Below are 22,111 nucleotides of genomic sequence, written 5' to 3'. Positions count from 1 at the left end.
TTGGTCACACACAGATAAAGGAGTTGGACATACGTCCTACTGCCCACATTTAGTACTATCACCACCTATACTGTACATGTCACATCCCATCACACCCGACAGCTAGTAGAAGAAAGGAGCAGTCACCGGTCAAGTAAGGAATAAGGGCTAGATCACGATATCACTGGTAGATACCTTTGTGAGTCTCTACTCTGACCTATCATAGCATAATAACATCCCTTTGGTTCATACCATTATCGTCGCAATCGACCCAACCCCTCCTTACCTTTCGTCTAGTCCTAGTCCTAGTCCTATCAAATCAATATCTGAAACGAACCCCTTCTTCTTCTCCCTGCACATCTCTATCTCAACCAAATTTGATTGACTGATTGTTTCCCATCAACAATACACTTGGTGTAAATTAGACTCGGTAAACTATGTCACAAAGAACATCAGCTTCATCATCATCGACATCCTCACATCACCATCACGCCATGGCTACTGCAAGTACCACCGTGCCATTGAAGATGCCTGCACCGGCTGCAGCTGCAACCGCGAGCGGATCTGGATTGGGCACTCGAAAAGCTGGAAAGGAGAATACGAGATCGTCTAGGAGGAGATTGGGAAGTACGGGTCCACCGGTCATTCTCGGTGGTGGTGTAGGTGCTATCGCCAAAGCAGCTGAGCTGGGTGTACAGAATGTGAGTGTATATGAATCTATCTTACCGCTTCTGGGTGATTAAGTGATGGTAGAGGTATAAAGGAGGAGGATGAAAGGTTGATGAGATGTGTGTATCAACAAGGATACGTTGGTGTAAGGAGGGGGAAAGTGGGCGTGATTAGGTTGAGTACTGAATCTAACCATCTTTCTGATCTTACAGCTTGATCCATACACAACGTTGTATAACAAACCTGCTATACATCAACAACCACCACAACAGCAGCAGCAGCATCTGCGTTCAGTCTCACCTGCAGCACATAGACCATTATATTATCCCAACAATCCAGCTTATCCCTCACCTAAATCACCTCTATTCTCCAGTCCGACTTCGACCTTGCAATCCTCTAGCGGTGGGTCTACAGAGAAAAGTGGTAGTGGATCGAGTAACAGCAATCGGAGCAGGTCTCCTGGACCCAATCCCCATTCAGCTGTCACTGTTGGAAGTGCGTCGTCAAACTCCCTATCCACAACAGCCTCGACATCTTCAAGGACATTGAAAACCCCTCATTCATCAAAGACTGAACATAATCCAATCATAGCTTCTGGTTCTGGTATACTTGACTCATCGTCACCATCACCTGCTGTATCTACCGCTGCTCAACGAGCAAAATCATTCCAACATCAATCGCCTACGCCCAACAGAACACAAGTTCCAGCTATGGCTCAAGGTCCTCTACCTCCTACACCCCTAATAACCGATATGAACAATTTTAGAGGTTCGACAAAACCCCTCAACATACCCCTTCATCGAGGTAGGACACCACCACCTCTGGAGGTAAAGGAGAATCGCCTCAGTCAAAATTGGGTACATATAGATGATACAGATATCGACACAAAGCCAAAAAGCACTCCAGTCGTCGAGGAAAAGCCCGTCATCCCTGCAAGAAGCAAGACAAGATTACCGACAGCTAAAATGGTACCGGTGAAGAAGATGAGTAATGATATAGCACCAAGCGAAGGTAGACCACCTTTGGAACGGAATCAGACGGCACCGCCTCTCTCACCGACTCCACTACCCCAAAAAGGTGGTCGAAAGTCACTGGACCATCTGAGGAGTATCAGTCCTTCACCTGCATCCAGACAGGCATCACTCAGTACGCCACCTTTATCCCTTTTGGATAACGCTTCATCCGGTTCTTCATGTTCTGCGTTCAAAAAGGCAGAGAAGCCACCAATGTTCAGTCGACGATCCGAAGATTTACTTAGGACGTCCACAGAGGCAGCACCTACTAAGAAAGAGATTCGAGCCATGCAGCAACGGACCTTGGGAGTGGCTAGTACTGCAACTCCAGGTCTACCAGCTGATATGGACCGGAAGCCAACTGGTATTTCATTGAAGAAGAGTTCAGGAGCACTGAAAGCTTTGTTCCAACGTAAAGACAGTGGGAAAGGTAAAGAGAAGGAGCGAAGCGATATTCCACCTACGCGAAGACGACCATCCGGAGATGAGCTACGCAGACCGTCGACTGACGAACTTAGAAGACCCTCCATGGGCTCTCGTCCTACTCCATCGCCTGTCCAACATCGCGATTCTCCTGAATCTCAGAGCAGAGCATCGTTCTCAGCTGACCGAACGTTGTATCCCGCTCCTCCACCTATGTTGCGTGCTGCTTCGACTGGTACCTCTCCATTATTGAATGTTGCAGGCCCATCTAAGCCACGGAATCCGGCTCGTGAGGATCCTGCACCATCTCAGACGGTATCGCCTCTTTCAGCACCTTCCGAACAGTCACCAGAAACTCCTTCAGCCGACATGATCCCTTCGTCGTCTTTGCCCTATCTGAGTGCCATGGCGAACAGAGTATCCCTAGCTCCTCCAGCTGACATCACACCTGCATCAAAGATAGAAGATTTGACTTCTCAGCCAAAGCGGACAGAATCGTCTACTTCAATCGCCAAGGTATCTAGCTCCACGCTAATCGAGATCTCACCAATCAAGCATTCGAAATCACTTCATCTCCTCTCATTGCCAGATCTCGATCTAGACTTTGACTTTGGATTTGAAAAGTTTGCAGGACATCCTAATCTTGCTGGATCTCCCACGACACCTCGACGATCACCTAGAAGTCCCCAAAGTCCATATCGAAAGGCGAAAGCTTCACCCAAAGCCTCACCTGCCAGATCCTATTCTACCCGATCGCCAAGAGCGACTCCACTTCCACCCAAGTTACAGAGGACCGCATCCGAACGAAGAAGGTCACAAAGCTTCGATGGACCGGCTGGGAGTGTACCTATGCTTGATGATTTCTGGAAATCTTCCTCAGACATGGGCGTCGCACTCAATCCAAGTTATATCACACCGTCAGTAGCCAAATTTTTCGCTTCTGCCTCATCATCTTCTGCACCCATGCTCAGTCAAGGATCACTCTCGCCCGATAAGTCATTACCGCCTGCTCCTGCTGCTCCAGAGTACGCTCCCGGTCGATCACCGTCAAGATCTAGCTCATCCAGAATCTCATCGTCCGATCATGTAAGAACGCCTTCGAATGCCTCATCGACAAATGAGACTCCTTCACCTTCCCCACCCCATACACCACCTGAAAGGAATTTGGATGGATTAGGATTTGGTGATATATCACCCGAAGGTACGGTGATTGCTGAGACTTCAGCAGCCCCCGTTACCATCGAGACCAAACAAGAACCTGTAGAAGAGAGGAAGTCTGCCCCTGCTGTTCTCAGTATTGCACCTGATATCCCGTTACCTCCTGCGCCCGAACCAATTCTAGCGTCACCGGCGATGATCGAATCCGCCAAACCTGAAGAGAAGATGGAATTGCAAAAGTCTCGACAGAGATCGATGTCACTGATGAGCAAAAGTCAAATTGTCAACCCTGATCCAAGCTTCAATATTCGAAGTCTTGCTATGGAAGTAGAGAGACTACTCTACTCCTTCAGATATCCATCTACTGGTATTACCTCTGCGGATCGAGCCACGCTGTTACGGAACGATCTACTAAATTTGATGCTTGAAGTTGATAAGCGGGCTTACGACCCATCGGAAGAACAGGCTTATACGATGCTTCGAGCGGCATGTTTCGAATGGGCTGATGCGCTTTTGTTCGAATTGAGAGTCGAACAACCCGCCAATGAGAGAGGTGCATGTCTGGAAGGTTTGGCAGCGGTTGTTGAAAGGTGAGCTCTCGTATTGTATGATGAAAATTTGAGCTGACGAGAATTTCTAGTGCATGTCTTTCCCAACAAGCTTTGGAGAATAGCCCAACTCATCAAGCGAAGTTCACGCAGATGATGATCAAGTGTATGACGTTTGTCATGAGTAAACTTGGGGCTAAAGGTGTTTTCCACAATACTCTGTTGTTCAGTGGAAGGTTCCTTGCCTTTGCCTTCTTCAGAGTACCTCACGTTGGTGAACAGCTTGTTACGGTTCTCCAGCCGCCGAAAGGAGCTTTGATGAGGTTTACGAAGAATATCATGATGGGTGTTCCAGCTTGGTGAGTGGCATTAATGTTAACAACTTGTTCCGAGGCTGATGGATGGGATCATTATCAGTCCTGTAAAACCTGATTACCCTCAACATCTCCTTCCACTCTGCTTCGACAATTCCAGAGCCTACAATGCTCGTCTGGCTGCTTTATCGCCTGAATTCACTACTGAAGAAGAAAGAGACGCCTTCCTTTTCCAACCTGGAAACTGGTTACGGCGATGGCAATCGGACGATTCCGAACTATTCCCAGCATTTTATAGATCCTATCATCGACAACTCGCCGTCTACCTTGGCCCGATCGTACAATACTACGAAGCTCTCAACCGACCTGTTCCAGCGTCTGAATTGATGCGAGCACCAGGATACGCTCATCTAGCTACTATCTTTGCCAAAAAGTGCCATTCGTATATCCTTGGGTCGGTCAATGCGGTTACCACCTCGTCATCATCGACGAATTTCGAAGCTACCGAGACTGCCGGGTTTAGAGGTAGTCAGAAACCACCTGTATTGGAAACTTCGAATAGAAGATTGGTAGAAACAATCTCGACTTTCGCGAATTTAAGAGTTATGATACCTGATTTCTCGAGCAAGAAAGGTAGAATGATCGAATGTGATGGTACTCAACTATGGACGGACATCATTGATGTATGGACCAAAAACTTGATCTCGAAGACTTCCCTCTATGCTCCCAAGGGTGTCTTCTCGTTGTTCGATCTGTTAGATGGGATCGTTGACCCACCCTTCGAAACTACCGCTTCTGGAATCGGATTTGGTAACAACCATAACGGCGTAGTCAATATTCAGCAACAACCGATTTACTCTTTGTTGGATATTCCCCATCTGATCTCTGTGGTCAGGTTGATCTTGACTGAGGGTGAACATGCCTTGACTTTGGTCAAAGCTATTGCATTTGTCTTTACGCACTGGGAAGTACTTACTGCCAGGGCTGAAGATAGGAAAGAGCTTTGTCTGGAATTGTTATTGCAGAAAGATCTGTTTGAGCGATTGATGTTGTTCTGGTCTCAATCTGTCAGAAGTTATATTCTTAGATTGGTGGTAAGTTATTTCAGCTCTTTCAGCAGTCAAGATGTCCATAAAGCTGATTCCAACGACGCCAATAGGTCTTCCGATTAGGTCACATCCACACGAAGAAAGAGGATGGTTCAGGTCATTTAGTAGAGATTGAATCAGTCAAGTTACTTCAGACTCGACTTGATCGAATCAAACGACGACATGATGAGCTTGAACCTAAACCTGATCGATTGGATGATGAGACAAAGGAAGAGCAACTCGTGCCTACCACACCGGTATCTGAATATGGCTTCAACGGGATCCCAAGAAGCAAATCTACGATCACGATGGTCGCTGAATCTCCCAAATATATGGCACCTGTCAACAAGGCTGAGAAGCTGTTGGGCTTGGGACTGGGTATCGATAGTCAATCTGAATCTCATGGTAAAATCCAAAACCAAATCGAACAAGGTAATGATGTTACTGGTGGACGTGGATCATCAGGAAAGATAGGTAAAGCCACCAACTGGTTGAAGAAGTCCTTCGGAACGAAAAAGAAGAGGAAGGATTCATCGTCTCCATCACCACCTTCCAACACTGTATCACCTATGCTAGGCGAGAGCGATGCTTCTTCCTCGTCTCCTTCCGCTTCGCCCAACATCGGTACCGGTCAATTCAAACCTTCGCCTAGGATACCTGAGATTCACACCAAACCACCTTCTGCACCTTCTTCACCTGAACTTTCACCTACCGAATTGACCGTTGCTCCAAGTACAGCGAGGAAAGGTAAACCACCTACGATACTCACTGGATCTCGAGCATCAGGAGGTAATACAGAAAGCAAATCGCCTAATACATTTTCTTTCGAATTTGAATTGCCTACCACTTCACCTCGATCAGATACCTTTGATCCCACACCTCAACCCCAACCTTCTTCGCCATCTTCTGCCGGGCGAAGAACTAGTCAACCACCGCCTCCATCACCTTCCAGTCCTGGCCGAACGGGACCACCTGCTTCGCCGCATATGTCCAAATCGTTCAGTAAACGATCGAGCCTGCTCCCCCCTAAGACTGCTAGTGCGTTGGAAGGTCTGATCAAAGAAGAGGATAAAGAGAAATTGAGATCATTAGTTACATGTTCGTCTTCTTTGAGCGCTGGTACCAAGGAAGAGGACAAAGGGTATGATAAGAGGTTGCATGCTTATGCTATTCGGATGTTGGCTGAATTGGAAGATGCTCAGAAGGAGGTTAGTCGATCTTTTCTTTCTAACAGGATATCACATCTTCGGAAATTGAGGCTGACTGTTTCATTTGGTTATGATTAGTACGACGAATGGTGGTCTGATGGAGGGGTTGGAAAGATGGATGGAGCACCGCCTAGATTGACGGTAGCTTGGCCTTTTCATGATGGGGAGGATTAATGGTTGGGAATAAAGCTAGGATGTGTGATGTACGATGAGGGTGATCTGGTTGGTTATGATACGCCAAGTCAATCTCTTGCAAGATCTCATCTTGGTAGTTAGCTTATCTATATATGAATCTATATTTATACAATTTGGTAATCCATTAAACATGCATGTGAATGTAATTTTGATCTACAATTGTATCGTGGTATAACATGTGCTGGGTATACTTTTATGAAGGGTTTTCGTCGGAGAGGTCTATGATACCTCTTCGAAATCATCTTCATCGTCTTCTTCGTTTGCCTGATCAACCTGCATAGACTCGGTATTTGTGTTAGGATTCGTATTGATATTTGGATTCGATGAATGTTCTTCTTCTTGTTGCTGCTGATGCTGTTGTTGTTGTGCTGTATCTTCGGGAAAGGGCTGTTGAGGTTGGATGGTGATATCACTTGTATTCTCTTGATCTCGAAGTATATTCTCAGGTTCGTCCATCATCACATCCTGACCGTCATTACCAGTAGCAGTAGCAGTAGCAGTAGCGGTAGCAGTAGCGGTATCGTCCATCTTATCCTGCTGTTCACCTTTTTCCTGTTGCTCGTCAAGTGGTAATCCCAATAAACCACCTAACTCTTTGCCCACTTCCCCTCTCTTGCGCTGTATTTCCCTCCTGACCAGATCCATCTCGTGATCCCTCCTCTGGACTAGACCCTGCTCGTCTCCTAGGACAAGTAATAATTTCAATTCGTGTGCTATATCCCTTAGATTCTGGGCCGAGCGGATCAGAGAGGATGTTCGGAGGGGAAGATGGAGGGGGAGGGTCGATGAATTCAATGGAGAAGGGTTGGGACCGATCTACAACAGATTGAAAAAAGAAATGAAATGGTCAAGATCAGAGTCCGTCCATTCTAAGATAGGTATCATGGAGTTGTCATATGTTCTATGTCTTGGATAGTTATCGCTTACATTAGCCAACCCTACTAGATCTTTCAACCCCTCAACCACCCCTTTGACTTCTTTATCTATCCTCTCGTTCCATTTTTCATGCTCGTCATCCAGCCCCTTCTGGAGCCTCTCTTCTGTGGTTAGGTTCTCGCTCTCGCCTGCTGGGTTGGTTTGGGTCTGGGAGATGTGCCGTCTTCGACCTAGTGTTGCGGATGGGAGGGAAGTAGGGAGAAGAGAGTCGGTCTTGAATGGTTGATTTTGGTTGGAGATGGGGGTGGATGATGACATGCTTGGTAAGATAGAGAATACAAAGCGAGATTAAATGAGTATGATGCTGTTGTGTTGTGTATGCCTCTGAGTATGAGGGAAAGTAGAGAAATAAAAGATATGGAAGGAAGAAGGAAGTTGTGATTTTGGTGTTGACATGGATTTACGAAGAAACGCGAAGAGTGGAGGATGACCACTTTGAATTTCTGACATCTGCTCATTCCTTCTTTCTTCATCTTATTCCACATCTCATTGGATACCCAGGCAGTTGACAGTTGAAGAACGTCACATGTGTGGGTAGAGAAAAATAAACTATCCTCCAGGAGTCGCGACCATGCTTCTCAAGCGATTGGTAGATTCCCTTCCTGCCGAATTGGCATTCCTCATACCTGAATTAGGTGAGTCGACATTACTGAATTCTCAATGAGAGATCTTCTACACTCTTTCCTCACAGATACTGTATATTGAGTATTGTATTCTTTGATAGACTCGGCAGGAATCAAAACCACAGAATCGTTGATTTTCTCCTCTCCATCAGCAATTCTATCCCTCGCTCCTATCCTATCGAATATCCAGCTCGAATACCTTATTTCCACTTGCGTAAGATTGACTGCTCCAGATTGTATATCAGGAGATACGTATGAAGAGATAGAAGGAAGTTGGAAGGGGTTTGGGATTGTGAGTTTGGATGAACTGTTTGAAAGGTGGGATGGAGTAGGGGTAATCGAATTGGCTGGTCCGAGGAAAGTTGGGAAATCAGTGAGTTACTTTTCTCGTATAATCTGAATTCATCAGCTTTCTCCTTCAGGATTTTCTTTCAGATCCGATCAGCTGACACGGACCTTTTGAATAGCTACTTGCACTTCATGCTTCGCTCAGGATCCTCGCTTCGGATGAAGAAGCGATGTGTACGTGGGTAGATACCGAGGGATCGTTCTCGCCTGAAAGAGCAAAAATGATATTGGAGGAATGGCATATCGATGTGAGTGACGCAACTCGGTCAGCTTTCCTCATGTCGCTGTTGACATCAGAGTATTAGCTGATTTTGATTGGACGTAGGAACCGAATTTGATTCTTGAGAGAATAGTAGTGATTAATGCATTCAAACTAGAAGATGTGTTCGAAGCTATCTCACAGCTGAAATATGTGAGTGACCAGCTGGTAAGGATGACTGCTGTCCTCTTATAGCTGAGATGGTTAATCGTTTGCAGTCACTTGACAATCCCGACGCGAGGGAGACGAAGGTTTTAGTGGTCGATACGATATTCACCCATTTCAAGGATTTGTTATCTGCTACTTCGGCACAAGGTCAGCTTCCCTTTTCTTGCTACGATTAACAAGCTGATGGGACCGTACTTTTAGGGCATGCCGATTTGATCACTCTCATGGAAGAGATAGCTGAGATTTCATATTCCCAGGGAATGGTATCATTCGTAAGTCAATCATCTATTGCTCAACCTCTCTTTCTTCTCTTTTACCTCCGTCATCCCCTGCTATCGATCATCTATACTCCCGCTTCCCCCTATGTGCTCTCCTCGATTACTTTGTTTTTATTTCTCTACTATATCCTTGCAATGTGTGAATAGCGCTCATCCTCATTGCTGCAGATTATCAACTCCACTGCATCTTCATACCCTACGAATCCCCAATCATCGTTCAACAAAATGGATATAAAGCCTGCTCTCGGAGCTTCCTTTACTTTCACAACCGATATGACATTACTCATCCAGGAAACTGGAAGGGTATTCGGCATGATCGACGCAGAAGAGAAGGAGAGGATCAGGAGTAAACCTGGTTTGAGGGGTTTGGTGGAAGTCATAAGAAGTAGAATCGCTGTGAGTCTGCTGTATAATGTGGGGGTGTTTAATCTCCGCTGATACTATATGATAGCGCACGGGAGCTTGGACGGTGTTCGAAACAGTGAGTACTGCCCTACCGCTTTTGTCTCTACGAGCTTCAAGCTGATGAATCGGAAAATATAGGATGGGATAGGAATGTTCGATGTTACTCCGCCTCATGAAGTCGACGAGCGAACGACACGTATATCAGCGGGCCTACCGACTGGACCTGACAGACCGAAGATTGGTTCTTTGGCTCAAACTCTTATCCCTTGAGCTCATTCATCGGCTTAACTCTGCCACTTACTTGGCTGTTACCACCATCAACCGGTAAAAATGAACCCATTTAAACCGAACAGTCCACTCAGTTGACTGGCTGCGGGGTCTCCACACCCGCAGGTTCGTGGGGAGATAGATAGGGTGTATACTCAAGTTTTGTGTATTGATAGTTGTGTTGTATGTACCTTGTATCAAAGGGATTGCCGGGCATGCATGCATGCATACAGGTATACGGCTCGTCGTTTACAACATGCATCCAGTTCCATGCATATTTGAATGACAATGCAGAGCAAGAAATCAGGATTAAACTCGTAGATCTGATCGACTATGTAAAACGTTATCTTTGGTGATTACGAGTAGAGGTGATTAGTGATTAGTTGTGATTAGTGATCTGACGCTAGACCAGACCCTGAACCTACAAATTCAATTACGACCAACAACCATCCATCAACCCATCTCGCAATCTCAATCATCTCCCATCCTCCTTTCTTCCTTCTTTCTTCCTCTTTCACGTATTCAGGTATGACACAGCGGTACATCCATGGTCCCTAGTATGTGATAGACCACCTATAGTACTCACGATTACCATTCTATACGTATATACAACCTCAACCACAACATTGTCCGCTTTAACCCAGAAGCGAAACAAGGTTAGGTGAGACCTGCTTTCCCGCTTGTTCACGCTGTCTCATCACATTCACTTCTGGACATGTCCTTTCCTCTTCTACAATCTCACTGCATCTTCTCCTCTCTCCCCTTGTCTCGGTGTATGCGATTCTGACCAGCTAACTACTTCATACAACTTGTATAGCTCACACACGACACAACGGATCAAAGTAACGCTTACCTCAATCTCGGTCATTGGTCATTGACTTTTGCCGCTCGTCACACATACACTAAATACTACATACTACAATTCATACCAGGTGAGTACGTTTTTTTTAGGTATTCTTCCTTCCGCATACGTCTATGGGCTGCAACTTCCATCATCACATTATACGCATTTGCATATGCTGACATATCGGTGGACCAGATATACAACCGTCAAAGCAGCTATATCAGGCAGAGGGCCGGATAAGACCGAGGAGGGTGAATAATCGTTAGATAGAAGAATTAATACCTTCGTAGTCTGCCATAGCTGTAGCAACCATCGTAAGTGCTCACAACATCTTCCAGGCCGTCATGGCATCCTCTGCTCCTTTGTACACCTTCGGACCTCATATTCTCTGGATGGTACATCCCTTGCACACGTCAACTTGTATCACCTCATACTAACCTTATCTTGTTCTGATGAGTCCACTAGATCGGCCATGACCCAAATCAAACCCAAGTCTGCGGCGATCCCACAGCCCTCGACACCATCGGGACAATCAACATCCACTATGACCTCTTCACCGCCCTTATCACCGTCCTCGTCTCGCCCTCATGCATCAGACGATGAGCTCACATCCGACCTGTCCGAATCATGGATGGAAGTCGACGAGCGATCTTCTGTCGGTCCTTCGGTCCTTGGCGATGTCGTCTTCAGCGATACTAGCAGCGATTCTCATGGACTAGAACACGAAACTCGATCTCAGTGGTCAGCCTCTTCTGATGGAGGTAGAGATGGGGATATTGAAGATGGAGGGGCGGTAATCCTCGAACCTACCCGGCACGATGAGATGGATTCACCTTCACTTACAGGATATACCGACGCTGAAGCTTCGACTTGCAAGCTTGATTCTTCACGAGAGACCCTTCACACCTCCTCGGATCAAATCCGACTGATCTACCCCGACGGAGCATCTTTCACTACCTCTTCTTCCGGTACTCTCAGCGGAGGTTTCACTCCTTCTGCTTCCATCTCCGCCTTGACACCTATGGCTCAACCCGATCAAGGTCCTCGACCACGAGCAGGAACCAGTATCGTACAACCAACTATCTCACCTATCGTCGCCTTAGGCAGAATGTCTCCCAGAAGAAGTTCCAGTCCCGTCAGAAGAGGTGTTGAGGACTCATGGTTGAAATCAAGTAAATTATGGACTCCTCCGACCGATTCGCCCAACATCTCTTTGGAAGATAGGAGTAAATACCATCTCCTACAGAGTAATGACAATATCAAAGAAACGGATGAAGAGGATAAAGCATTTCAGGTGATCGAAGATCTCGAGATGCCCAAGCTAACTATCGGCAACGAAGAAGTCGGTGATGAAACCCTTACTGGGAAAAGAATTCAGTCTTTTCTAAAGAACCTCGATGAAAACTTACCAGAGAAAAGCTTTCCCTCAGAGGCGGCTGAGGCCGCTGAACGCGTCAGAGATGATATTGTAGATGACATGGAAGCTCAGCAAGTCCTCGCTGCTGACAATATCGAAGCGATCAAAACGATTGCAAAGAAGTGGTAAGTCTGTCTCCTTTCGCGAGGTCACCGATGAACGCTGATTGACCGTCATCGAATCAGGTCGACAAGAGTTTCCTACTTCGCTCTCGCTTCAATACTCTCAGTAGCCTTGATTCGAACGTTCGGCTCCAACATGTTCGTACCCTTCGTCCCCGACTATAAAGACCCAGCGACCAATATCGGTACTACCTCTATGCCATTGGAGACCCCTAAATCATCGTCCTTCTGGGACCATTTATCGTTTTCTTCTCCTGCTGCTACATTTTCAGCGTCATCCGCCAGTACACCAATTACAGCTGTCCAACCCGATCCCCGTCTGATCGAACAAGCTTTATCGACTTTATCATCTATACACGATAGGCTCTCCTCAGCTGCTAGCACCAAACCCACTGCAGATACAGCATATCAGAAAACAGACAAAGATGACAAAGCTCGAAGCACCGACGCAAGGTCCTCTACCTCATGCTGTTCGCTCTCGGTCAGGGATCACAACGTTGCTCTTACGGTACCACCTGCAGCAAATCCTCCCGATTCTAGAGTCTCACTTGCGAGAAAGTTTACTCAGAAGTTACTGAGGGTGAATAAAACCGACGGACCTGATACAAATACCACGAGCACCTCTTCAGCTCCTGTTGTCGACTGCTCTTGCAGCTTGTCTACCATTGTCCAATCCCAAATCCTCGAACGGATAGTTAAACCGGCAAAAGCATATGCTTTGACCACATCCAGATATATCGACGCTGTTCTTGGCTCAATACTCCACTCTACCGTTCGACTTCTTGGCTCAGGTCTTCATACGACTAATCAAGCTCTATATCAAGCCTCGAGAGGTGCAAATGCTGTCAAGAACCGTATCAGAGACTTCTTCACCTCTCATTCACCCGCTTCCAAAGAGGAGTCCCTCGCTCGCGCTTCAGCGATGTTCGACTCATTATCCGAATACGTCGAGACCCGCCTTGACGCTCTTTCGGACTCGCTGGATGAACAAGCTGATATCATGCACGAGAAGAGCATGGAGTGTATCATCAAAGCCAAGAAAGGTCTGGACCGACTCATATCTGATTACAAGGCGTACAGGGGGGTTGAGGGCGTTGGTCATCCGAAACTGAAATCTACCGATGTTGAGAAAGATGGACCATTACCTTTCACGCATATGGATTCATCTTACCAATCGACCAAAGGGGGAGGCGGATGTAAGAAGACCAGAAGAGGACAAGCTAGACATGAGAGAAGAATGTTGAAGAAGGAGTTGAGATTGAGAGGAAAGAAAGTAAATATGAGTATCCCACCGATGGAAAACCCTTCAAGAGGTAAAAGATTCATGGATATGATACATCATGTAAGTGTGTATTCTCTTGTGCGGATGGACTGCAGTATGCTAACTCGATTGTGAATGGTATGAAGGGTGCTATGGCACTTGTTTTATGATTGCAATCGCCCCCTGACAAGGGCTTTTCTTTCTTCATTCTTTTTTACCTTCGACCCGTTATTTCTTTAAGAAATATCTCTTTTTTGTGTCCTTTTTCCTTCTTTACGCTTCTTTTCTTCTCGTCAGATCACAAATAGTGAAGATATTCAATACACTTTTTTCACTATTCATTTCAAACTTTCACGTTGTAGACGTTTCTTCCTATCTACTTCATCTTGTACATACTTCTCATCCCATCACCATCCACCATCCACACTGCCTGTTGTTCTACTATCACCTCCTATTCAATTCATTTAGCTGTACTTTACACCCATTCGTTGTATCCCCTTTGTTATATTGAATATACTTTGAATACTTATCAATTTAGTTGTTGTTTGTTGAATGAGACATCTATATGAATATAATGTTAAAGATAATCATGGATGCGACTGCATGCAGTATCCATTTGACTGGTAACTCCCTACATCCATTTATAGATTTTATCGGCCACCGGTAACTTACTCACCGATCAACCGACTCGAGATAAGATCCGGTTCTAAGTTACGAATAGAGCACCTTCGAAGCTGCTTAATTCTGATACGGTTGCAAGTAATCTAATCTGGCGATCACACTTCTTACCTCGTTCCATCTCAGTAAACATCCTCAATCTAACCATGTCCACTTCTCTTCCCCGACTCCCATTCCACGTCTTATCTGCCTTCTCCCCAGTCCCAGGGACAGGCTCCCAGGCAGCTCTGATCATCTACCCCTCCAACGCAGATCCAAGATGGTCAGACGATAAATATCTGTTGCAGGTAGCTGGGGATTTCAATTATACAGCTACTGTACATGTTGCTCCGACTGGTCAAAGGGGGGAATGGGAGATAAGATGGTTCACACCCAAATCTGTGAGTCTGGTCGTCCGATATATTCACAAAGTTTGTATTTGAGTGTAGTAAAGTCGATTGTGCTGCAATTCCTTGACTATCTCATATGAATGATGAGATTGTTATATCATACTGATACTCATCTCTCCAAATGTTGTATAGGAGCTAGCCCTTTGTGGACACGGTACACTCTCAGCCTCTTACATCCTCTTCAAACAACATCCAGATATAGATACGATCAGGTATATAAATCCCATAGCAGGGGAATTCCAATCTCAACGGATAACATCATCGGACAAAGCAGTACAAATCAGTTTACCGAGCTTACCTTTCGACGTGATTCAATCTATGGGCCATGGATCTCCCCGATCCCACCCTGATGCGGTGAGGTTGATAGCTGCGTTGGGTGTGAGGCAAACAGAGGATGTATTGGACATTTCGGAATTCAAATATGGGTCTCGTAAGAGTTTTATCGTTTTGATTAGAGGGGATGTGGGATTGAGGGAATTGGGAGTGGATATAAGGGCGTTGGTGAGTTACAGTTGTTGATCACGAGGAAAAGGGGAAGCTCTCTAGAGATGCAAGATGAAGATATCGTATGAAGTGAGCTGATATTCAAGACATAGGTTGAAATAGCCTCTGGACAGATTATAGTCACTCAGATATCCCCTGAGACCGATTCCGAATTGATGATTAGATCAAGAATGTTCGCTCCTGGTATAGGTATACAGGAAGATACCATAGTACGTATTTTCCCTTTTGACAAGGTATACTATATACAGAGATGAGTGCACACATGAATATCAACCTTATTCGTTCATTTTTATAGACGGGATCCGCCCATACGTATTTAACAAACTACTACCTCCTTTCCAAAGCCACTCAATTCCTTCCATCCAAATTACGACAAGACCCTACAAGATTGGTGATACATGCTGCCCAGCTGAGCGAGAGGGAAGGAGGTATGAAATGTATTCTAGGTCAAGGTGGTGAGACGGTGAGGTTGATAGGTAAAGTTAGGGAATTTGGTAATGGATATCTGGTAGATGATGATGGCGATGATTAGATTTCAGGAAGGTCCTTTGAGACGTGATATTATATTAGTCTGTCTAGCAGGCACAGATGTTATATCTGTATTTATATACACGATACATATTTATAGTCATTGTTACAACAGCGACAAGCCAATTTATCATTATATTATACTATAAAGAGCAACAAGAAGATACAAATGATATATCATAAATTGTCCAAACGTTCTTCTTTTTCTATGAAATATCGACTCTTAATGTCTTCGATTTTATGATTATTTTTGCCCTCCGAAAGAAGGTATATAGTACAACTTTGTTCGACCCATTTTCACGTTCACTCTCAACTTCTTTCCCTCAGTCATCACCTTCACCTTCCTCCTCCCCATCCTCATCATCCTCCAAGCCTAATCCCAATTCATCCCAGTACATTCTAACTTCTAGAGCAGTCATCCTATTCTCAGGAAAAGGGTTCAACATATTTTTCAGCACATTCCTAATTTCTTCTGATACTCTCTCTGAGCCATCTAAGAATAACATCGAGGGACTACCATCTTGATATGCTTCATTTAACGATACTAAAGATGATACTTGCTGTTGTCTTTTGTCATCAGCCACTAGTAAATCGTTGATCTGGTCCATTGGAGGTAAGTGATCTGAAGAGGGTGAAGTGGGTGTAGGTAATTGGACGGTCATCATCCCTTTCGGTAAATCCGATGTGTTCATTGTCATGGACGTTGTCGTTGTGGGACTTGTAGATTTCAAGCTTGTCGATCTGTTCAATGATGATCTATCTTCCTGAGATTTTCGAAGACTAATCGAATTGTTCCTTGAAATCCCATATGTCGGACTGGTAACGTCCAGCTCATCTTCATCCGATAACAATCTCGTGACAGCATCGAACCCAGGTCCGGGCGTAGACATATTACTCGTTGAAGTACTATTCGTGTACGGACCTGATTTAACCCAGTTCGCATACAGTTTAACCCCCGAAGGAGATTCACTATTGGTAGCTTCATCTGACGCTCTGATACTTTCAGCAGAAGTCATTCTCTTCAATTTCGGTTTCCCACTTGTAACCCCATGTCCATGTCCGTCGACTATGACTGACGCAGTTAAGTGTTCACGAGAATAACTTGGTGGAACCCTTAATGATCCTGCTCTTCTTACTCCCCCACCCAATCCCACAGTCACGTTCCCAGTACCTGATCCTGAAGGATATCCAGCACCAGTAGTGGAAGTATTCGAATATCCTCTCCAAGCTGATGGGTAAGGACTTCCAGAGGTAGACACTCCATCTTCGTTCCCTACTCTTTGAAACCTTTCTCTCTCCTCGTATGCCCACAATCCACCTTTCCGAACATGATGCATCATCTCGACCGTCCTGATACCCCTGAAAGGTTCTCGGCCCGTGAGACATTGGTAGAGTGTCGCACCTAATGCGAAGATATCCACGGGGAATGAGAATGTCTGGGTTGGATCGACCAACTCGGGCGGAGAGAAGGGAAGAGTGCCCAAACCCAGTCCGTCGGTTGGAGGATGAGCAGGGTGAATGAGGAGGGAGGATCCGAAATCGGATAGTCGAATATGAAGATCCACGGTGAGCTGGATAGTCACCAAAGGGAGAGGGTCAGCTTGGATCTTGAGATAAGTAAAAGTAGCCAAGCGATACATGATTTTCATGATGGGAGAAGGATATCACAAGCAAAGGGTATCTGATCTGAAGGTGAAAGATGTTGATCTTTAGGGTCGGGATGTTTGCACTCACGAGTAAATTCCCAGGTTTCACATCCGCATGAACCACCCCTTTCCCATGTACCCACTCTAAAGCTTCAGCGCCTTCCCTCGCCCATCTTTCCCACAACTTCCTTCCTACGAGTTGCGGACTAGTGCGCAACATTCTATCCAGGGTACCTAACGGTGCATGCTCAAGCAACAATACCAACCTTGAAAGTGAGGGAGCAGACTGATGTTGGTCGTATCGTACCGATTGGGCTAGAGATGGTAGAGACGGATAAGAAGGTAAGGTACCAGTTGAATCGGGTGGTAGAGGTGCATGAGCAGTGATAATTGTTGAAGACCTTTGTCGTCTTAGATCCCCTACACTTATAGTATTCGCTATAGGCTTCGAATCCGTTCCACTCCCTGTACCGGATAAGACATCTGATGTGGATCTTGCATGCGTCTGATTTTGAGGGAGAGTAGGAAACCCTTCGATATCTTCTTTGACAGCTATGAGCTTGACGACATATACGCTCCCACATGGTCTTTTACGTTTCTGACTCTGCGTGCTTGTTGATTCGTCTCCATCCGATGGTGGTTGATGACTTCCTCTTAAAGGTGAAACAGCTCTTTGTCTGGGTCTAATCTGTCTACTATAATCGTTCCTGTTTCTATCCGCACTTATAGAGTGTTTGATCGGTCCAGTTAAACGATTTAAGAAGAAAGCTTCCCTCAATCCCATCGTCTGCGATTCCCTATCAGGAGCCAATCTCTTCGCGGCACATAACCTCCAACTACCCCCTACCAACCCATCTCCATCTTCGTTAACTTGCATCGATGCCGATCCACCATCGCCACCACCATAGCCATGTCCGTGTTTGTTCTTTCTCTTCCTTCTATACGATGCGAGATAGGCTTTGGCATATCTCCCTTCACCTAAAAGATATGTGGAGTTGGGTATCAGACGTAGTTCAATATCGTCCGAAGAAGGTGGCAAAGGCGGTTTCCAACCTTCCAATCCACCCGATTCACTAGGTGGTAATTGTGGTGATTGATGTAATGGTGATAGAGGATCTTCAATCGCAGACTTTGTGGAGCTCGTAAAACTATCATTTGATCTTTGTTTCTGTTTCTGCCGACTTGGTCCAGCTGTGGCATTGTTGGTGTGGTCGTCTTGCGATGGTAAAGGTAATGGTGCAGGAACTTTCCGTACAGCTGAAGACGATCTCGACAAATTCAAAGGAGAAGGCGCGAAAGAACTCATCCCGTTGAGAGAACTGACCAAGCGGGGTGCAGGCGGTGGCGTGATGCTTTCAATGGGAGTATCGAAGAATGACGATGTTCGAGGTGAAGGGGATATATCATTCTTATCTAAAGTGGGATATGACGATTTGTTTTGTGATTTCGTCGATACACCAAATTCATCCACGCCTCCTGTGTTGGTGGTAGTATTGTGAGCAAACGAGTGTGATATTCCCTCTAAATCCATTTTCAGTCCTAATTCACCCCTCTTCTTCGTTGTTGACGGTAATGTATTAGCATGTCCACCGATGCCACCCAGATCGAATATTGAATTAAGATTGCTGGAAGATGGTCCAGCTGCAGTAGCAGATTCGGCTAACAATGGTTTTGGAGGAGGTAGTTCAGGTTGCCAGGAAGTGGTGAACAGGTCGTTCCGAGATGATGACGAGCGGGGTTTACACGGATCGTGAGATGGGGCATGATGGGCATGCGAGTCGCGTAAGAGCGACATGTTGTTGGTGATCTGGCTCGATGTTTGACTATGTATGACTGAGATGGTTGCTGTTTTTGAGATGATGATGACGTTGACAGTGTATATATGGTGAGCTGTGGGTTCTAGAAGCTCGAGGATGATAACGATGGGAATGATGGTGATGGTGATGGTGTTAGAGTACTAGTGCTTATGTTCTGATGCTTGATGGGATCGAGTAGACTAACCATTAAAAACGGTCCGATTGATCCCGGAAGTATTTCTTCTTGTTTATATACTCGTAGTGAGATCCCATCAGCTGTGAATGTGTGCGGAGCCAGAACTGCGGTCTCACTAGCTGTGTAACTGGGTGACTGAAGATCGTTTTGTTGGGTTGAGTATCGCTTTCGCAAGATGATACAACACGGAAAGGAGTAACGACGATTTGTACAGGAACAATCTTTTGGTTCTTCTGAAAGAGACTGACTTTATCCTAATGTTCTGATGTCGGATCAACGCACATAGGGTTTTGAATCTGTTTTTGATCTTGGGATGTGCGCGAGTCGATTTTGAGCCGATACGGTTGAAAGGCGATAATCTATCTTTGATCAGAGAAGAATACAGGAAAAGATATAGAGCATCCGTCGAGGTCGGTGGAGTGAGTGCGGATACGTTCTACTGTCTGACTACATGCATACGATCGAAATCATCGTCCGTATGTGTGTATCTATCTTGATGAGAATCAGATTCAGAATTAAGAATAAAACTGAGCGATTGAGACATCCCATCTTGATCGTTAAGGAAATGCTTAATCCGGTAATAATTCCCGAGAACATTACTCTTGTATCTTGGTCTGGACCCATCAGATACAGCCGAATGAAACGATCCTGAATTAGATAAACATTTCATTATCTGATCGAAGCCTTCCCCATCCCGAAAATGCAGTCTCAGCGGATACGGATAAACAAACATCAAATCGTGTCGTTACTTGCACTGGAACTTAGGAATTGCATGTGGAGGGATTTATTCCATCTCAAACATCAATCCTGATCAGATGCTCATGTGCGATACAGTACAACGAAGGTGATTGTCCATGATATCCTGTTCCTCACTCTAACCACTATAAACACACAGAATCCACTAGCTCCTGTTGACCTCTTTCAAACTAACACTGTCGTTACTATCCGTCATAGTCGTATTTCCATGAGTGACCGTTGGAGATTCAGGTGGACTCAACGTCCACCTTGCTTCCCTCTCCAACTCTTCCGGAGGATGTCTCGATATTCCTTCTAGTTTCGTTATAGTCAAAGGAGGTGAAGGGGTCCTACTACTTACCCCACTACGCTGTTCTTCTTCACTATGAAAATCACTTTGTATAGATGACATAGAAGGGCTAGCTTCATAAGGCATAGTTTCAGGTGAAGGAGCAGCCGATCTCTGACCTCTTCTATTCCTCTCATCTCTGACATACAACCTACTCTTTCCTCCCTCACTTATACCCCCAATCGTACTACTACTCTGCACTGAATTCGGATTGGACTCTAGATCAGTCTGGGCATCGAAAAATACCGTCGAACTCGATCTGGTCGAACTGGAGACATCCGATACTTTATTGATCAATTTGGACCATAGACTATTCGAATCTGTCTGACTGGGTAAGATTGTTTTACTCTTTATGGGAGACCCAATGGGTGAAGGTGTAGCTGATCCGTAATCTGTGTGATTTGACGTGAGAAGTGGTGAAGAAGCTATGACGACTGATGGACTACTTCCCTTACTTCTATTTCTGTTTATACTATTGACTGAGATCTGTCGGGTCAAACCCGATTCTACATCCCCATGAGGATTTCCGTTTTCATAAGCAGTGTCATCTTCATGTCCTCTAATTCGCTGATAATCCCCTGCTCTGTCATTATGATCCTCATCTTCATCTTCTTTCCCACCGGCTTTGATCACCTGATCAACCAAGCAGAACTGCAAGACGTTCATCACCAAGGGAAAGATGGCCATGACGAATATCACTTGAGCTTTTGGTCCGAGGTGATCGAGAAGGTTGTGTGACCAGTCTATTAGCGATTTTGAGATTCCAGGTAGAGTGAGTGGAAGAAGGACGAGAAGTTTCATGGTTATGATTGACATGATGTACGGTGCTAGTTGTTTCCACCAGCTAGAAACATAAGAAGGGTTTGTGAGATTTATGGGATACATGTGGAAATGCTCAACTCACAAGACGGGATTTGGCGGATGACCATACTGTCCACTTATGAATCCTTCCATAGCCATATATTTCGAGAAGTACCATGTATAAGCTTTTAGACTGAAATAGATTATACCCACGCCTAAATGTGCACAATGTGTATGTTATTCAGCTGTTTGAGTCGATCTCACGATGAAGCATAATTGCGACTCACCTATCGTGGTGTCTATCAGTACGTTGAGGAAGTAGAGTGAACATGGGTTATTATGAGCGACAGAAGCTACCACGTCTGATATCTACATGCGGGCAATAAATATCACGCATCAGCATATACTCACTTGAACGGAATCTCTGTAGAACTCGGGAGCGATTGACGAAGTCGGACTCACCAGAATGTTTAAGCCATGTACCACAGCCTGACCAGCTAATTGTTTGCCCACATCATACACCCATATCCTCCATGATCTCTTCCGTTTCTCCAATTGCCGCTTAACTACCAAAGAGAGAATGACGAATATGCCCACTATAGTCCAATCATCAGCTCAGCTTGGAGATGCTCTAACATCCCAGATAGCTAAATCACGAAACCCACTCAAAGCTTGTACAACCAGACCTGTCGTTCCTAGCAGCTTGCACCTTTCTTCATCTGTATGATCGGGTGGGATCACCGGGAGAGGGAGCGTTGGATCCGATTCCATCATTGAGGGTCGGTGATGAGGGTGTTATATACAATATGTGAATGGTATCGATATCATGTATGACGGTATGAGTGCTGTGCCGTCGACGATAAGCGTACGCGTGTGATTTACGATGCGATGAGAGGATGGACTGTGATCCAAATGCTAAGAAGAGAGCCAAGATACATCGACACATCTCCTATATATGGTGAGTCT

At 45.4% G+C, this 22,111-nt stretch overlaps 7 protein-coding genes across 7 annotated transcripts; 4 read left to right on the top strand and 3 right to left on the bottom strand.

Annotated features, from left to right (window-relative positions):
• Positions 1 to 473: 473 nt before the first annotated feature.
• Positions 474 to 6,574, top strand: L199_000523 (uncharacterized protein; the record flags this gene model as incomplete). Its single annotated transcript, XM_064886289.1, has 6 exons — positions 474 to 680; positions 861 to 3,832; positions 3,883 to 4,149; positions 4,208 to 5,198; positions 5,264 to 6,400; positions 6,479 to 6,574. The coding sequence occupies 6 exons, from the start codon at positions 474 to 476 to the stop codon at positions 6,572 to 6,574; spliced, it is 5,670 nt and encodes a 1,889-aa protein (XP_064742361.1).
• Positions 6,575 to 6,814: 240 nt separating this feature from the next.
• On the bottom strand, positions 6,815 to 7,789 carry L199_000522 (uncharacterized protein; the record flags this gene model as incomplete). The annotated part of the gene is made up of 2 exons (XM_064886288.1): positions 6,815 to 7,411; positions 7,523 to 7,789. 2 exons carry the CDS (start codon positions 7,787 to 7,789, stop codon positions 6,815 to 6,817), a joined length of 864 nt encoding a protein of 287 aa, XP_064742360.1.
• Positions 7,790 to 8,102: 313 nt separating this feature from the next.
• On the top strand, positions 8,103 to 9,882 carry L199_000521 (uncharacterized protein; the record flags this gene model as incomplete). The annotated part of the gene is made up of 9 exons (XM_064886287.1): positions 8,103 to 8,166; positions 8,256 to 8,527; positions 8,622 to 8,750; positions 8,828 to 8,914; positions 8,980 to 9,076; positions 9,131 to 9,201; positions 9,376 to 9,603; positions 9,659 to 9,688; positions 9,751 to 9,882. 9 exons carry the CDS (start codon positions 8,103 to 8,105, stop codon positions 9,880 to 9,882), a joined length of 1,110 nt encoding a protein of 369 aa, XP_064742359.1.
• A 1,313-nt stretch (positions 9,883 to 11,195) lies between these two features.
• Positions 11,196 to 13,693, top strand: L199_000520 (uncharacterized protein; the record flags this gene model as incomplete). Its single annotated transcript, XM_064886286.1, has 3 exons — positions 11,196 to 12,265; positions 12,326 to 13,604; positions 13,670 to 13,693. The coding sequence occupies 3 exons, from the start codon at positions 11,196 to 11,198 to the stop codon at positions 13,691 to 13,693; spliced, it is 2,373 nt and encodes a 790-aa protein (XP_064742358.1).
• A 654-nt stretch (positions 13,694 to 14,347) lies between these two features.
• On the top strand, positions 14,348 to 15,626 carry L199_000519 (uncharacterized protein; the record flags this gene model as incomplete). Its single annotated transcript, XM_064886285.1, has 4 exons — positions 14,348 to 14,581; positions 14,723 to 15,091; positions 15,187 to 15,303; positions 15,390 to 15,626. 4 exons carry the CDS (start codon positions 14,348 to 14,350, stop codon positions 15,624 to 15,626), a joined length of 957 nt encoding a protein of 318 aa, XP_064742357.1.
• Positions 15,627 to 15,945: 319 nt separating this feature from the next.
• Positions 15,946 to 19,063, bottom strand: L199_000518 (uncharacterized protein; the record flags this gene model as incomplete). Its single annotated transcript, XM_064886284.1, has 2 exons — positions 15,946 to 17,193; positions 17,357 to 19,063. The coding sequence occupies 2 exons, from the start codon at positions 19,061 to 19,063 to the stop codon at positions 15,946 to 15,948; spliced, it is 2,955 nt and encodes a 984-aa protein (XP_064742356.1).
• A 1,098-nt stretch (positions 19,064 to 20,161) lies between these two features.
• Positions 20,162 to 21,916, bottom strand: L199_000517 (uncharacterized protein; the record flags this gene model as incomplete). Its single annotated transcript, XM_064886283.1, has 5 exons — positions 20,162 to 21,188; positions 21,249 to 21,360; positions 21,433 to 21,514; positions 21,608 to 21,741; positions 21,811 to 21,916. 5 exons carry the CDS (start codon positions 21,914 to 21,916, stop codon positions 20,162 to 20,164), a joined length of 1,461 nt encoding a protein of 486 aa, XP_064742355.1.
• Between the last annotated feature and the right edge of the window lie 195 nt (positions 21,917 to 22,111).

The sequence above is a fragment of the Kwoniella botswanensis genome, chromosome 1 (genome assembly GCF_036426115.1).
Source record: "Kwoniella botswanensis chromosome 1, complete sequence".
NCBI classification, from domain to species: domain Eukaryota; kingdom Fungi; phylum Basidiomycota; class Tremellomycetes; order Tremellales; family Cryptococcaceae; genus Kwoniella; species Kwoniella botswanensis.
This window is presented reverse-complemented; position numbering and strand designations above follow the sequence as displayed.